Source organism: Oikopleura dioica, chromosome PAR, assembly GCF_907165135.1.
Source record: "Oikopleura dioica chromosome PAR, OKI2018_I68_1.0, whole genome shotgun sequence".
NCBI classification, from domain to species: Eukaryota; Metazoa; Chordata; class Appendicularia; order Copelata; family Oikopleuridae; genus Oikopleura; species Oikopleura dioica.
The window spans coordinates 10,454,493-10,468,193 of NC_137293.1; the positions used below are offsets into that span (position 1 = coordinate 10,454,493).

The 13,701-nt window shown below is 39.9% G+C and overlaps 5 protein-coding genes across 7 annotated transcripts; 2 read left to right on the forward strand and 3 right to left on the reverse strand.

Moving 5' to 3' along the window:
- Positions 1-278: 278 nt before the first annotated feature.
- Positions 279-3,095, reverse strand: LOC145704277 (uncharacterized). 2 transcript variants are annotated; one of them, XM_081781728.1, is made up of 9 exons: positions 2,980-3,095; positions 2,572-2,751; positions 2,346-2,522; positions 1,978-2,186; positions 1,785-1,935; positions 1,589-1,736; positions 1,462-1,543; positions 1,118-1,203; positions 279-517 (listed from the first exon to the last, which is right to left on the reverse strand). In XM_081781728.1, the coding sequence occupies exons 1-9, from the start codon at positions 3,040-3,042 to the stop codon at positions 294-296; spliced, it is 1,320 nt and encodes a 439-aa protein (XP_081637854.1). In that variant the 5' UTR covers positions 3,043-3,095; the 3' UTR covers positions 279-293. The 2 variants fall into 2 exon arrangements, with proteins under 2 accessions (XP_081637854.1, XP_081637855.1); XM_081781729.1 differs by lacking the exons at positions 279-517; positions 1,118-1,203 and adding an exon at positions 1,256-1,419.
- An 88-nt stretch (positions 3,096-3,183) lies between these two features.
- Positions 3,184-5,375, reverse strand: LOC145702455 (uncharacterized). Of its 2 annotated transcripts, none has more exons than XM_081779682.1 (6): positions 5,280-5,375; positions 4,256-4,737; positions 4,175-4,213; positions 3,779-4,079; positions 3,439-3,735; positions 3,184-3,396 (listed from the first exon to the last, which is right to left on the reverse strand). In XM_081779682.1, exons 1-6 carry the CDS (start codon positions 5,367-5,369, stop codon positions 3,331-3,333), a joined length of 1,275 nt encoding a protein of 424 aa, XP_081635808.1. In that variant the 5' UTR covers positions 5,370-5,375; the 3' UTR covers positions 3,184-3,330. The 2 variants fall into 2 exon arrangements, with proteins under 2 accessions (XP_081635808.1, XP_081635809.1); XM_081779683.1 differs by lacking the exon at positions 5,280-5,375 and adding an exon at positions 4,836-4,876.
- Positions 5,376-9,298: 3,923 nt separating this feature from the next.
- On the forward strand, positions 9,299-10,207 carry LOC145701775 (uncharacterized). Its single transcript, XM_081778992.1, has 6 exons — positions 9,299-9,328; positions 9,384-9,448; positions 9,587-9,719; positions 9,762-9,843; positions 9,889-9,998; positions 10,049-10,207. Exons 1-6 carry the CDS (start codon positions 9,299-9,301, stop codon positions 10,205-10,207), a joined length of 579 nt encoding a protein of 192 aa, XP_081635118.1.
- A 221-nt stretch (positions 10,208-10,428) lies between these two features.
- Positions 10,429-11,720, forward strand: LOC145701776 (uncharacterized). Its single transcript, XM_081778993.1, has 5 exons — positions 10,429-10,585; positions 10,631-10,780; positions 10,849-11,066; positions 11,113-11,328; positions 11,371-11,720. Exons 1-5 carry the CDS (start codon positions 10,494-10,496, stop codon positions 11,718-11,720), a joined length of 1,026 nt encoding a protein of 341 aa, XP_081635119.1. The 5' UTR covers positions 10,429-10,493.
- A 9-nt stretch (positions 11,721-11,729) lies between these two features.
- On the reverse strand, positions 11,730-13,519 carry LOC145705792 (4-galactosyl-N-acetylglucosaminide 3-alpha-L-fucosyltransferase FUT6-like). The gene is made up of 3 exons (XM_081783276.1): positions 12,671-13,519; positions 12,280-12,588; positions 11,730-12,050 (listed from the first exon to the last, which is right to left on the reverse strand). Exons 1-3 carry the CDS (start codon positions 13,515-13,517, stop codon positions 11,848-11,850), a joined length of 1,359 nt encoding a protein of 452 aa, XP_081639402.1. The 5' UTR covers positions 13,518-13,519; the 3' UTR covers positions 11,730-11,847.
- Between the last annotated feature and the right edge of the window lie 182 nt (positions 13,520-13,701).

A 13,701-nucleotide genomic window follows, 5' to 3' on the forward strand; every position in this document is an offset into this window, starting at 1 on the left:
TTAGTTACTTGCTTAGAAGTATAGTAAAGTAGTAAACTACTAGAGTCGGAAGGCTCCTCACTATTTCTTAAAATAAGCGCTGACTGGCTACGATCCAATTGTATCCGGTAAACGTGTAATCTTAATCGTATAAGACACTCTTCGTTCGATAGCACTTGAAAAATTTTCTTCAATCACATCCGCAGTTATTTAATTTTTCAAACGATACAGATGACTTTTTGTTTTTAAAATATATAAATTTATTCATGCAAGAGCAAAATGCAATCAGGCAAGGTTCGTTTGAGAGTTCGCAATTAAGGCCGCGCTCGTCGGATTTCTTTTCGAATGAGGGTCGGCTCGTTTGGCTGCGGAGAAATTGCCCGCGCACGTTGAGGATCCGATAGAGCTCGGCGAGCATGCGGCGGTCGGTAGATGTTTGAGCTTGTCCCAGCACCAGAACCAGCGTTGCTGATAGTTCGTTCAACTCTTCTTGGACTTGGGCGATTTTGGTTTACTGTGGAGACGCTTCCGGTTTGAACTGAAATAGGGTTTTCTCTACAGCAGGGTCGGGCATTATCACGTGATGTCCGCTGGACACGCTCAAATTTTTTTGGGTGATGCCCTGGGGGATACTGATCACAAAAAACATAGCGGCCCTTACTTAACCCATCAACACCTTTACCATTTTAACCCGTTTTCTGTTTAACTCGTTTTTGGCCATTTAAATTGAAAAAAAAAGCTATTTTTGCTCGATTTTATGCAAAAATCAAGGAACGGGGCTGAGACGGCCCGAAGTAAAATACGAAAGTCTGCATTTTAAGATCAATTATTTGTTTAAGAATAATTATTTGTTTTTTCCGTATAAAATCGAGTAAAAATACGTTTTTTCGTGAAAAATGGCCAAAAACGGGCTAATTAGAAAACAGGTTAAAATGGTAAAGGTGTTGATGGGTTAAGCAAGGGCCGCTATGTTTTTTATGATCAGTTCCCCCCAGGCTATCACCCAAAAAAATTTGAGCGTGTCCAGCGGTCATCACGTGATAATGCCCGACCCTACTCTACAGACTTGTGTAGCTTGATAAAAAATAGTTAATGTTAACATGTTTTTTCTCTACTGTTCATGAAATTGAACCCATGCCTGACGTGAATTGACGATGAGATACACTTCCCCTGGATGACCGACTTGGACGTTGACGACTGACTCTTACTAGAGAGCGATCATGTCTAAAACGAAATTGTTTACAAAATATCGTAATTCGATAGAATAAATCAGGGATGGCATAAAAATGGAAGCGCTAAGAACAGTCAAATGGATTATCAAAATGCTCGCTCTCGAATCCAAGAACTCTGAAAATGCTATCGCATCTCATCATCTCACATCTTTTGCGCTTTTCAGCTCGCCTGCGGACTGGCTCAACGTAGTTATGCGAATTTACATCCCTGATTTATATTTTAATTATCTCTCAATTTTTTCTCTCTTACCTGACTCGTCTAGGAGAGCCTAAAGAAGTCGATGGGACGTTGGTAGGTTCTGTTCTTGGGTCACGTGGTGTTTCAGATTGAGCTAAAATTTTCAAGTAAAATAAAAGAAGATTCAAAGTTTTTTTACCGATATTTGTTTGAGAGACAGTTTCCTTGTTTCTGAAGCCGATAGTGTACAAATCAGAGAGCCAGCAATTGAATCGATGGATATGTTTTAAACTTCTGTTTTCGTCAATCAAGGTACGAACATGCGTAGCGATAGTTTTTGGCGACATCTAAAAGATGATCAGTAACAAGATAAAAGCTTCCATGAACGCAATTACCTCGTGGATAATTCTGAAATAAACCCAGTACCAGATCCATGTCTGACACATCACATCATCGATATCGTGCTGGAAATTGACTTTCCGGTGACATTGGTGAAATTCCACTGGCTTTCCGATTCTTCGGGGAAGATCATGTTCTACCCATTTTCTAAATGTAAACTTAGAGAGAAAGCGATAATTGAAAAAGTACCTCAATTCTCGTACGCCTTCTCGGTCGCCAGTTGGTCCTGCCGGATCAAAGAACTCAAAAACTGCCTGCTCTTCGTTGATGAATCTGAGGAATCCAATGGCAATGTGCTGTGGAAGTCCAATCATGATGACAGAGTCCTTGAACTGATTCCTGGGCCAGCGTGACTCGCTTAGGATCGAAGCCGGCGCCACTTTCGTCTTCCAAACATTCTGAAGTCACTTCCTAGTTTAGGTGCTTCACATGTGTATAGAAATTAGCCGGAAGTTGCAAAACATCTAGGCGCGTCACCAAGGCGACCTTGAGTTTTGGAGCAACTTGTGTGTTGATCCAAAAAGTACTAAAACGTTCAGCAAAAATGGCTCTTTTACCTTTTCCCAGCGAAAACGAACATCGCAATCTGGACATGGATCTTCATCCAACGGTTTATTATACGCTTTTCTCCAACTTGGCCGTCTCCACAAATTGTAATTCGCACACGGAGGGAGCACAGATAGATTAACTTGAGCTTTGTTCATAAATTTCTTCATCACACAATTCATATCATACTAGAAACAGTAAATTAGACGCCCTAATATCAGCTGTTAAGGTACGTACCTGCATACGTCTCCACTTTTCATAAAATGTAATTGATTTTCCACCGGCTTTCTTGAGCTTTGAGTAACGCGGCACAAAGTGTCTGTGTTCTGGAGGAGATTCCGCATACCGACCGTAATCGAAGCACTCTTCGAAAGTAAACAGAGGCAGCGTTGGATATCGAGTTCGCACCACTGTTGGCTATAAATAATATTCGATCATTTGTTTCTCTCAATGATTGAGACGCAATCACAGAAAGAGTGTCCGAAACTGCTTCTTTTTGAGAGAACTTGAACTTGGCGCTGTCTGGAAGCTTTTAAATTTTAAATAGCTTGAAAGAATCCCGGATTTTCTAAAGAGACTAATTCTAAGTGAGCATTACAATAAACATAAGCAGTTTGGGGCAAAACCCGCTGATCCAGTACTTACGCTTTCGAAGGGTACCGCATGCTTCTTGCTTGGCCCTGGCTTTCTTTTGCGATGGGCCTGCATCTAACTAGAATCAGTATCATTTAGGACTTTACTTATTGAAAATCGACTATCACCTGCAGAGGCGCCTTATAAACTAATTATCTGTTATTTTCATTTTTACAAATAACCCCTGATTCTAGAGACAGTAACAACTTAAATTGCAGTATTCGTGTTTATTCAGAACAATAACACAGAGAAGAAATGAAAGCAGAATATTGATTATTTCAAATTTTCGCTTTGAATAATAGTATCTTTTACAATTAAATTTTATGTACAATTTACACAGTGAAGATTTGGTGTGTCGTTGATTTAAAGGGACCATCCGTGGTTAGCTTCAAGATGAGCTTTGCGCTTTTTGTTTCCAAAGACCAAGTGCTTGAAAAATTTTTAAAACGGTTGATAATTTCAATTTTTTACCTTGAAGTGACCGGCTTTTCTCTCAACAAACTTGTGATTGATATTTCGGCGGACTTTTGAGTCGCAATTAGCGCCAGTAGCTCCATTCTCTGTTGTCCACGATTTGATGGCTTCGAAGGCGGCTTGTGCTTGTTGATAAGCTTCTTCAACCGACATGCTCTCGGGATCCATGGTCAGAGTTTCTTGAACATCAGTGATTTGGACGATATCCTCGCAAGTTCCCCAGCAACTCTCGAGTCGCTGTGCAATTTTGAGCATGTTTCGGGGAAAGGCCATGTTTCGGTGGCTGTGCCATCCCTTGAACAAAAAATTTACCAGCTTTTGATAACGAATATAATACCTTGTAAATGTGCTCAACGCCGTCAGAAGCTTTTTCAATGATCTCTCCCATTCTTGCAGAGAAAGCATTGACCATATCGGTGCAGTTGTAGAAATTGTTCTCCTGAATAAAGCTTTTGCTTTGATCGTTACTTACCTGGAGTGGCGCTGGATCTCGACATTCATAGTCAACTTTCATGTATTTGAAAGTTCCAGCGCAAGGATCTTCGAGAGCAAAATCGTCTTTGCTCCATGAGCAATCGGACGCTCCACCGCATTTTGCAGCGAGAAGAGCTGTGGCGTCGAATGGTGCACTTATGTGGGTTGAATATTTTTTCAAAAATTTGAAATTAAATGCCTTTCAATAAAATTATAGCTAAATTGAATCGTCATTATTTTCAACGCCAAACTGCAGGAGCTAGCTTTGCATTGACCTTCTTGTTTGTTTGGGCAGCAGCTAGAAATGACTTTTAGATGCATCAATACAAATTTCACTTACAAGTTATCCTTCTCTCGTCCCCATGATGCAGAATTAATGAAGACTTCTTTTCCTTCAGGACACGAAAATGAATCTGTTCGTCCTTCGATGTTGGCCTCGCAGATGGACATTGTTGAGTCATTGGTCGAGTAGTCGCATTCGTAGTCGACGGTCAAGTATTTCGCCTTCTTTTTGCACGGGTCTCCGAGGATCCCGTTGAGATTTCCGTAGAGCATGCATTCTGCCTCTCCATTGCATTTTGCCGAGACCATTTCAGTGGCGGACATTGTGCACTGAGTTCCCTCCTTGATCCAGCACACTTTGTTGTTCTTGCCGCAGCAAACATCGGTTTCGCCAAAGTTTCTTCCCCAAACAGCGTTGTTGATTTTGATCCGACCACCTGGGCAGGAGAGAAGCTGGGAATTTGGCTGAGGACCGAGCCATTCGGCTTCGCAGAGAGTTTCTGTTGCTGCTTTTGATAAGCCAAGAAGTAACAGTGAAGTCTGAATTGAGTAATATGGACAGATAATCGCAAATCTTAATTAACAACAAAGAGAAATCTTTCAGAGAAAGATCTTTCATATTCTAATGATTTACTCACCTTCATATTTGTCTCAGTATATCTTTATCTCTTTAATCGAGTTGTTGTGATCATCAGATCCCTGCGAGACGATTTTATGTGCGCGTTTTGCGATAGATGGCGCTGTGACTGCCCCGCGCAAGAGAGCGTAAATCATGAAAACGAAAGCGTTACGCCGCGCGTACTCAGCGCCATTGCGTGTAAATATAGCAATATACATTACGTACGTCTAAGCAATAGCTAAAAAAGTTGGCACCTTTTGGGTTATCCTGGTGAATCGTCATTTTATGGTCAATCATCGCTTCTTTTAGAAAAAGAAACTGATTCTGTGTTTGTCTTATGTTATCGCCGAATTAAATGTATATTTTAAAAACTCTTCGATAAGAAGCCTGTCAGTAATCACTTTTATTAAGCTATTTATCTAATGGGGGTTTAAATTTTAGAGTATGATTCTGAGAACTTTACCTTTATAAAGGTGTAACGGTGACTAACGTTGAGATTACCCTCAATACTCTGATCGATGAGATGACCAAAAAGCCTCCTTTTTTCAGGCATTATGGGTTTTTTCGCGAAATTCTATACAATCAACACTAAATCCGCAAAAATCTCTTGACAAGATGCTCAAAAAGGAGCTCAACAACATTCTCCTTTTTTATTATTGCTGAATATTTGTAAATTGATCAACCACAAACCGGACTATCCTAACAATGTTCAGTAAGGGATCCAACATGTTCACGAAAAAAATACCGCAACGTTTCGCAAATCCGAAAAGTGGTTGAACCAGGATCAGTAAGAGGCAACGTAATTTAAATGAAAAGTCGCACAAATGAGCTCATTAATTTGTCACTTTTACTTCTTGAGTAGCAATGAATTCTTGATCGTTCAATAGATTCCTAGAGGTGGGCTCATTAGACAACGAATCTTGTAAAGAGGTTGGAATCAGTATGAGGTTTAAAAAAGCCAGGAAACGTTTGGAAAAGGTTTTGGAGTTGAAACTTCCGGAAATTCAAGGAGCCTTCCAAGAGATCCTTCTATATCGAACCAACTATCAAAAATTCATGAATTCTGTGGGTTTTTATGGCCCTTTTGCTCACGTTTTCAAATTGAAATCCACCAAAACTTTTACCGGTGACCTGTCTGAAATTCAAAAGCCTCTGTAACAAGAACCTATCCACGTTTTAGGCCATGCGCTGAGCTCCAAATATGCCATACTGACCTTAGCATTTTACTCTTTCCCAATATTTACATGACCATAAATACAACCTATGTTTACCAAGTGCACAGAGGTCTATTAGCGCGAATCTTTTCAGAGCTCCTTTCTAAAGGCTCAAGCCATAAATAACGAAAATATACGAATCAGGTTTAGAGTGAGAAAAATGGAAGTTTCTTCGAAGAAAACAACAAATAAGTGACTGAAATTTAATAAATGAGTATCCGGGTATAAGAAGCACTTTCTTCGCTGGAAATTCGTTGTTTAGCACGTATAGCTTAGAGCGAAATTCAGTTTGGAAAATGCAAGGGGAGGGCGAAAATTGAATTCATGATCAGCTCATGATTCCGGTTCACATAGGAAAAAGGCGGAGCCGCGTCTTGATGCAACTTATCCATTCAAAGCTGCAAGAAAATTCCACCTACCTCTACTTGAGCCGCCTTACCGTATCCACGACAGTTAACAGCTTCTAAAACGGCTCCACTTCTGCTGTTTTCTGACAACTAACAAGTTCCTTTCCAGATAAGAAAATGCGCGGCTAAGCCAGAGGAAATACTGCCGATTTAACGATACGCATATAATTTCGTAATCTAGATCGATCCAGTCTCTAAGGAGAACACGTTGCACTTCCCATTCAACACATTCTTCCTTTTCCCGAAGAAGCCAGAAAGATATCTAACAGATTTGCAACTCTTACCTATTTCCGAATATAGAGATAAGGACTCTCCAAATTAGAGAAGAATTGCATCAGTTCCTGTGATAGGCTATTATTAAAGGGATCAAACTAGAACGGATTGAGTCAGAAAGAAATACTTTTATAAATCTCCGAATTGTAAGTCTTTCAATACGTGTGATAATGACGAAAACGTTGATCCTGAGAAAGTGATCAAAAAACTCGTTACCAGTCGAATTTCCGCGAACCTGGTTCAAGTTATTTAGATATTAATCAGGGGTGACCATTTGGGCATTGGGCATTTGGGCAAATCGGGCAATTTTCGGGCAAAAACGCTTTTGGGCGGGCATTTGGTCGGCTCAACGCCTGAAAATAGGCTGGGCAACTTTTGGAAAAGTCGGGCATTTGGGCATTTTCTGGGCAGTTGGGCACCATCGGGCAGTTGGGCAAATGCCCACCGGGGAAAATCATGAACGTGGGCGTTTTCCTGTCCGCTTATTGGTCGTTAAGCTCACAAACAAGAAAAAAGATATAAGGAGAAGGTTCTGCAAGGGTGTGTGAAGTGGACCTCTATGGTTAGCTGTCTACCTTTGACCTCTTGATCCTTTTGTGAAATTGTCCCTACCCTTAACTCAGCCCCTTCTTTGCGGAGATGGTTCTGCAAGGGTGTGTGAAGTGGACCTTCATGGTTAGCTGTCTACCCTTGACCTCCAGATCTTTTTATCACTCATTTTTCCAACCCCATTTTTGCACCCCTTTTTTCGAGACGGTTATGCAAGAGTGTGTGAAGTGGACCTTAATGGTTAGCTGTCTATTCTTGACAACCTGATCGATCTTTTACAAAATTATTTTTTAACCGCTTTTTAAATATATTTCAAACCTTCCAAATCTTTAACATGGGATAAATTATTGAGAGAAATTTAAAAAATTAAAGTTTTAACAAGCACGAAATGTTGGGAAAATTTTTGCCCGAAAAATTGCCCAATTGCCCGATTGGGCATTCTGGGCACATTGGACTGGTCGGGCATTTGGTCGGCCCGGGTCTTGATTTTTGGTATTGGGCGGGCAATTGGTCGGCCCGACGATAATTTTTTGCCCAAATGGTCACCCCTGATATTAATTACCGGCGGTATCTATGGTGTCAAACTGTTTGTTCCTGGTCGTCGTGGAGCTGCTCGGGGATTGATTATGTCAACCCTTTCTCGGTTTCCCTAAGTCCTTTCTAGTCATGCTTGGCTGAGATCATCCTGCCTTCCAAAAACTAACTTTTTGCCAGGTCCAAAATATACCATTGCGTGTTGTCAAATATACGCTTTTTCTGACTAGCCTTTTTTCTATATGCTGTTTTCGGTTGGTGACGATGTTTTTAGTAACTATGAACTTCAGGTGTGAATCATTCTGTAATTGCCACATGTGACATGTGGCAATTCGTTCTTTTTTTTACAAATATTTGTTTTCTGGTGAGTTCAATTTTTAGCTAGTTTCAAAAATGCTCAACAAAAACGTGCTTTTAGTCCACCTCATTCGGAATTTATTTTACCTATCAATTGGCATTTTTAGCTCTTTTATCATTTTGCTGCAAAAAATGCAACGCTCCTCTATAATTGCACGAAAAACGCTTACAGTGACTACAAATTCAAATTGTCGATCCGCTCCTTCAGTGAGGTGTTTTCTATTCACGGGCGCAACTTTGAGCGCATTAGAAAAAAAGAGCCCCGTCAAGTACTTTGGCTTAGGGATGAATTCAATTCAATCCACGTAACGTAAAGCGCCCTTCTCCTGCCAAATTTGCCGTTTCACCATCTGATCAGAATTTAGAGTTACCTCATTCAATTTTATGCAGATTTCGGGAGAAGTATAGCCGTTTATTAGCGATTTTATGCAAAGAATGATTCAACAAAACTTTCCAAACTAATGCCTAGTTGAAAGTTAAAATTATTTTTTAGGTGTCAGTTTCGGCAAAATAATAACTGGCAGAAATAAAAAGAAGCGTTCAAAAAGGCAACAATTTGACAATATCTTTACAATGAAATAATTTTCGACTTGCACTTTTACAGCAACAGTAAAATTCACGATTTACGATAGTGCGGAAAATCCCGCCGCTGATCTTATCATTTCACAGAAAAAAATCATGCCGACGTTTGCTTCTTCCATAATTTTAGACGTATTCTTAAATGAAGACGGATTTTGGGTACATGTGTTGCACCATCAAGCGGAAAAGTGACGAGAGATCGTTGCTTATCGCGCGTATCAAAATCTCTTATCAGGTACTCATCGCCGGCGCATGAATATTTTGCTGGACCGGACTTGACACACAAAAGATTAATTTCTTATCCGGAAAGAAGCATGGGCTGATTTTGGAGAGTTCCACTGAAACGGCGCCTGTTTTCGTCTTATCCACGTATCTTCCTCACTTCCGTAATGCAACATTAACACTAGACTTGCAATAGATTTTTCGTAAAATATGTTTCAAAAGGCCCCTATGGGAGAATATTGCTAGTTGAAATGAAATAGGGAGACATGGAAGATGAACTAAATGGAAAGCTTTTCAAACTTTTCAAATTTTCAATGAAGGTGCAGAATATTTATTTCGAGCAAATAATGATCGATTACAAAGAGTACAAAGTTTATGTAACCTTAGATGATTCACCGTCCCCCTATATTTGTGAATAATTCCAAAACTTAGCGATGCGAAAAATTATATTCCATTTATGATATTGATTACAGCGCGTCGGATATTTCATCTCTCAAGTAATTCTGATAGAATCTTCCAGTAAATATAAGTTTTCAAACAAAGAGAAAATAGATAAAAAATGACGTCTCCTGGGCAAGAGTTGAAATCTCAATAAGAGAAATTTTCAATAACCTTTTATTGAAAATTTTTGAAAGAGAAGATTTTGACTGGGCAGATGATGATGTTAGAGAGTTCGACATTCCTCAGTCCGATACTAAAAGACTCTCAAATATCGAAGAAGAGCCAGAACCTAAAGAAACCCAACCAAAAAATATATCCCCGAAAAAAGTAGTTTTTTCAATTTTACCATGCAATTTCACAAATTTGTAGGAAAATCACAGATCAAGGAAAAACAATCACAAACCTAAGAAACTCGAGAAAGTGTGGCTGCCACCGGATGAATTGATAAAAGGTTGGTTGGACTTTCTAAATAGAAAGTTCTAATAGAAGAATTCAGAATTGAAATCAAGGAAGAGTATTCCCGAGGCCGAGAAAAGTCAGTTGAAAAATGTGCTCAGCCGGGCTGCTCGCTGGAATATGTTCGCCAGAACTAGAAAACTTCTCTGGGTATAACTAAGATCCTTTGTTGATACAGTTTCACATGATTCGCATTTTAGCCTGATGAAGACGAAGAACTGAAAAAAGTTGCAGAGAAAATCTTCGTCACCGAAGGAGAACTAGGAAAATGTCAGGAGATCTCAGACACCCTTATTTCTTATTTGAAATTGATCTCAATCGACATCAATGGAAGAAACAACGATGTCAATAAGATTTAAATACGAGCGTGAAATAACCACCAACTCATTCGTTTCAATAATGACCTGTCTTGAAAAGCGAGAATAAATTTACTGTCTGAGTTCTTAAAATCAATGATCAGCGTAGGTTCCGCCTTCGTCGCTGACCTCGAATCATTAACCCATCGCGGGGGCTGACGTCGAGGCGTGCGCACTCGGCAGCGATTGGCGCATATTTTAGATTCCGCCAAGGGATTGGTCGTTGGGTTTACCATTCGCGGCGTCAATATATTCTCGCTATAAAGCGAGTTGAAGTAAACTTGAGAGAATGGAAAAGATGTTGAAGAGGCTCTTATTGCAAAAAATAGTAAGAACTGCAGTTGATGAAGAAGAAATCGATTTCTATGACATTTTCTTGAGGTAAAGATCATCGTTAGAATCCTCTTTAGTGTAATTTTTCTAAAGTGTGAGATTCGGAAAAAGTAAAGTTGTCTATAATTTGAACGAGCATGGATACTTCGAGGCCGACGAAAATAAACCTCAAGGTGTCAATCAATATGTCGTTTTTCCCAAGATAACGGAGCCCAAAGAAACCGCTCATTCGTCAAGGAAAGGCTAAAAAATTTCTTATCAGCCGGTTGTAGTTTCCAACTCTTCAATTTGATAGCCAAGTTAAGCCAAACGGAATCGATCATACCAATTCAAGCTGCTAAATTGGCCGAGAGTATTCGCAAGACAAAAATATCAAAGAAGATGGAATCTGAAGCGAAGAAAATGAAATTTCAGGAGAATCCGGAGAAGATTGATATCAAGGAAGAGCCTACTGACGAGGTTGAAATTATGGTTGTCGAGGAGGATGAAATGGCTGAAGAGAGTATGATCAAATCAGAGCCTAATGAAGGTTAAAAATAATCAGCAAAAGCAAAAAGCGTCAACAATAATTTTAGTTATTCACGTGAAATCGACCCCGGCGAAGCTTGGTGAGAAACCTTGCTGCCCAAAGTATCCAGTCTCCAAAGAAGACGATGAAATTGATCATGCAATTAGAAAACGAGTGAACAATATTTGCAAATTTGGCGAACATTTAACAAAAAGAGGTGGTAGAACTCAAACCTCTTGCGGATTCTGCTTCGCGCCCGTTTGTCGCCTGCATGTTTATGAAGGTATAGTGCCTTTCTGATAAAGAATACGTGAATATTCTTTAGTCTGCCCATCTTGTATCATCGATAAGAACCTTGCCCCAGCAACTCAAACAGACAGCGTTACCCTAGCCGAAAATCAACATCAAAAACTGACAAAGCAACCACAGCAAATATTCCGACAAGTCCCCGCAACAATGAAGCAATCAGGAAATTTGCTGTCACAGCCAAAGGGAATACATCTCGCGATTCAGCCAGGAAATGCAACAATTGTCCAACTCCAGCAAACACCACTTGTGCGTCCTTTAACCATTTCACGACAACAACTGCAGCAACAGCCACAGTTACAGCCACAATCATTCATACTTCCAAAGCCATACGGGGAAAATTTCCGATCAGAAAAATCAATTGAATAAACTTTGAAATTTTGAGGAGATTTGGTATTCGAATACCAAATGGTACACGAACCGAGCGTTTCCCTAAACTTTTATTTACAGAAAACTTACAGCATCGATTTTCTTAAAAAACAAAGGATCTTATTTCTCATCTTGGACCCGATTTTTCGAGCAGATTTCCCTTCATTTCATCGTAGGTATCTTCCATCGTCTGTGGCGGGTAAGAAGTGATCCATTTCGGCAGGTCAAATCCTTCAGTGCACTTTTCATCGTGAACATTGTACCACCACCAACTGGCGACACTTCTGATCATCCTTTTTGGATAGCCAAGAGATTTACGCTCGTTTATTTCTTAAAGATTCAATTTAGCATCAATAAAGGGTAAAAAATAGAGTAGTTAAAAGAGACTCATTTAGGAAAAGCATGTTCAATCCATAAATATTTGAAACAAAAACACGCGTTGTGCGTTATGATCCGCATTCTTGCGGGACTGTTTTAACGAAAAACACGGTGTTTCAGCGTCTAACGGGACGAGGAAACTCGGCTAAATAATCTACTGAATATTGTCACTAAATCTTACTCTGGCAAAGCTGGCAGATCATTTCGTCATCGTGGGTCATCATGCTCCCATTTCTTTCCATTTCTGTTTCGCTTCGCCAGTGATGGTACTCGGCATAAGCAGTGTCATTTTGATCCAGATAGTCAAGATAATCGACTAGTTCTTTAGGACTGCTGAAGTCTTCAACGAAAATGTATGAATTTTTCGGCGCCACTGCCTCTAAATCAGCTCTGTATGGTCCATAGACAACTGGAACCGCTCCCGTTAAAAGTGAATTTCGCCAAAATTTCTCGGATATGTAGCCATTGCAGTGAAGTGAGTTTTCAAACGCTGAAAAATTTGTTACGAGTCGACATGATAAAAAGTAGATTTCTTAATTTAAAATTGAAATATAATTTTTGTAAAATAGTACCTAGATAGAATTTATATTTTCCGATGGCTCCTTCTGTCTCAAGATCTTTCACTTGCCATGGGTTTCCGTTGATGTTATTGTCAAAGCAACTGCCAAAGCCGTCAAGTTTAAGTCCTGATCTAATGAGTTGCTGTCCAAGTTCCCAGCGAGCCACTGCTCCATTAGTTTTATCACAGTTAGAGACCATCCACGCTGTGTGTTTTCCGTTGTTGTATTGTTTCTTTGCCATGATACTTTGGATAATTTCTTCTTGAGACTTTCCGACATAATTCTTTAGAAGAAGATTCATATTTCCGTAGGGGCGGATTGCATCGCTATCCAGTCTGCAAGAAGCTGTGAGATTGAAAGCGCCGTCCCAATCGTGAATTTCTTTGACAAGCTTATGATTTGTTCCTTTTTCGATTCCCTTGGAAGCTGATTCTCTCGGCCAGAAAACCCAGTATTGTGAATCCGTGTTTCTATTGACGAAATCCGGCATAACTCCAGTTTCCACCTCCAGGTTTTTTCTGTATCTTGTATGATCGAAAATGATCGCATCGGCGGTGTACTCAACGTGTTTGTCATTGGTGAGCCAGCATCCTCCACAATGCTTCGAGATTTTTTGCAAACGAGGAAGTCCTCCTGACCAAAAATTCAGAATCGTCGTTGGATTTTCTTCTTTTTCATATTCTATGAGGTTTTCTCTAAATGTCTCTTCAGCTTCTTTGTTCGATATTTTCGGATGATCGAACTTGTATGATTTTCTAGCTAGTCTCCATTCAGACATTCGCCTGTTCCGGCGATGTCGCTTAAAATCATATCCGGATACATAGATACCGGAGGTGAATAAAAATGTTGAAATTTTCATTATTGAAACTTTTCGCAAAACGATTTTCTGACCCCGGAAAAATGTTTTATGAGGGGCGAGACTCGCGAGCGCCCACGGAGCTTTCACGCGAATGTTTAGAAGCATCACAGGTCAAGATACTTCAAATCCGTAACAAATTGTTGTAAAAACACTCCAACTTCTTGTCAGTTATTACGAGTGGGTA

Excerpts from the sequence above, each read along its gene's own strand:
- LOC145704277 (XM_081781728.1), bottom strand. The coding sequence starts at position 3,042 with ATGCAGGCCCATCGCAAAAGAAAGCCAGGGCCAAGCAAGAAGCATGCG. Across the intron at positions 1,204-1,461 it reads GGCTCTCCTAGACGAGTCAG|ACATGATCGCTCTCTAGTAA; the intron begins GTAAGAGAGAAA and ends ATTTCGTTTTAG. Across the intron at positions 518-1,117 it reads TCATCGTCAATTCACGTCAG|TTCAAACCGGAAGCGTCTCC; the intron begins GCATGGGTTCAA and ends ACCCTATTTCAG.
- LOC145702455 (XM_081779682.1), bottom strand. The coding sequence starts at position 5,369 with ATGCCTGAAAAAAGGAGGCTTTTTGGTCATCTCATCGATCAGAGTATT. Across the intron at positions 4,738-5,279 it reads ACCGTTACACCTTTATAAAG|ACTTCACTGTTACTTCTTGG; the intron begins GTAAAGTTCTCA and ends TACTCAATTCAG. Across the intron at positions 4,214-4,255 it reads GGACGAGAGAAGGATAACTT|CTGCTGCCCAAACAAACAAG; the intron begins GTAAGTGAAATT and ends AGTCATTTCTAG.
- LOC145701775 (XM_081778992.1), top strand. The coding sequence starts at position 9,299 with ATGATCGATTACAAAGAGTACAAAGTTTAT. Across the intron at positions 9,449-9,586 it reads TCGGATATTTCATCTCTCAA|AGAAGATTTTGACTGGGCAG; the intron begins GTAATTCTGATA and ends AATTTTTGAAAG. Across the intron at positions 9,844-9,888 it reads ACCGGATGAATTGATAAAAG|AATTGAAATCAAGGAAGAGT; the intron begins GTTGGTTGGACT and ends AGAAGAATTCAG.
- LOC145701776 (XM_081778993.1), top strand. The coding sequence starts at position 10,494 with ATGGAAAAGATGTTGAAGAGGCTCTTATTGCAAAAAATAGTAAGAACT. Across the intron at positions 10,586-10,630 it reads TTCTATGACATTTTCTTGAG|TGTGAGATTCGGAAAAAGTA; the intron begins GTAAAGATCATC and ends ATTTTTCTAAAG. Across the intron at positions 10,781-10,848 it reads GCTCATTCGTCAAGGAAAGG|GGAATCGATCATACCAATTC; the intron begins CTAAAAAATTTC and ends GTTAAGCCAAAC.
- LOC145705792 (XM_081783276.1), bottom strand. The coding sequence starts at position 13,517 with ATGAAAATTTCAACATTTTTATTCACCTCCGGTATCTATGTATCCGGA. Across the intron at positions 12,589-12,670 it reads AAAATATAAATTCTATCTAG|CGTTTGAAAACTCACTTCAC; the intron begins GTACTATTTTAC and ends CAAATTTTTCAG. Across the intron at positions 12,051-12,279 it reads GATCTGCCAGCTTTGCCAGA|AAATAAACGAGCGTAAATCT; the intron begins GTAAGATTTAGT and ends TGAATCTTTAAG.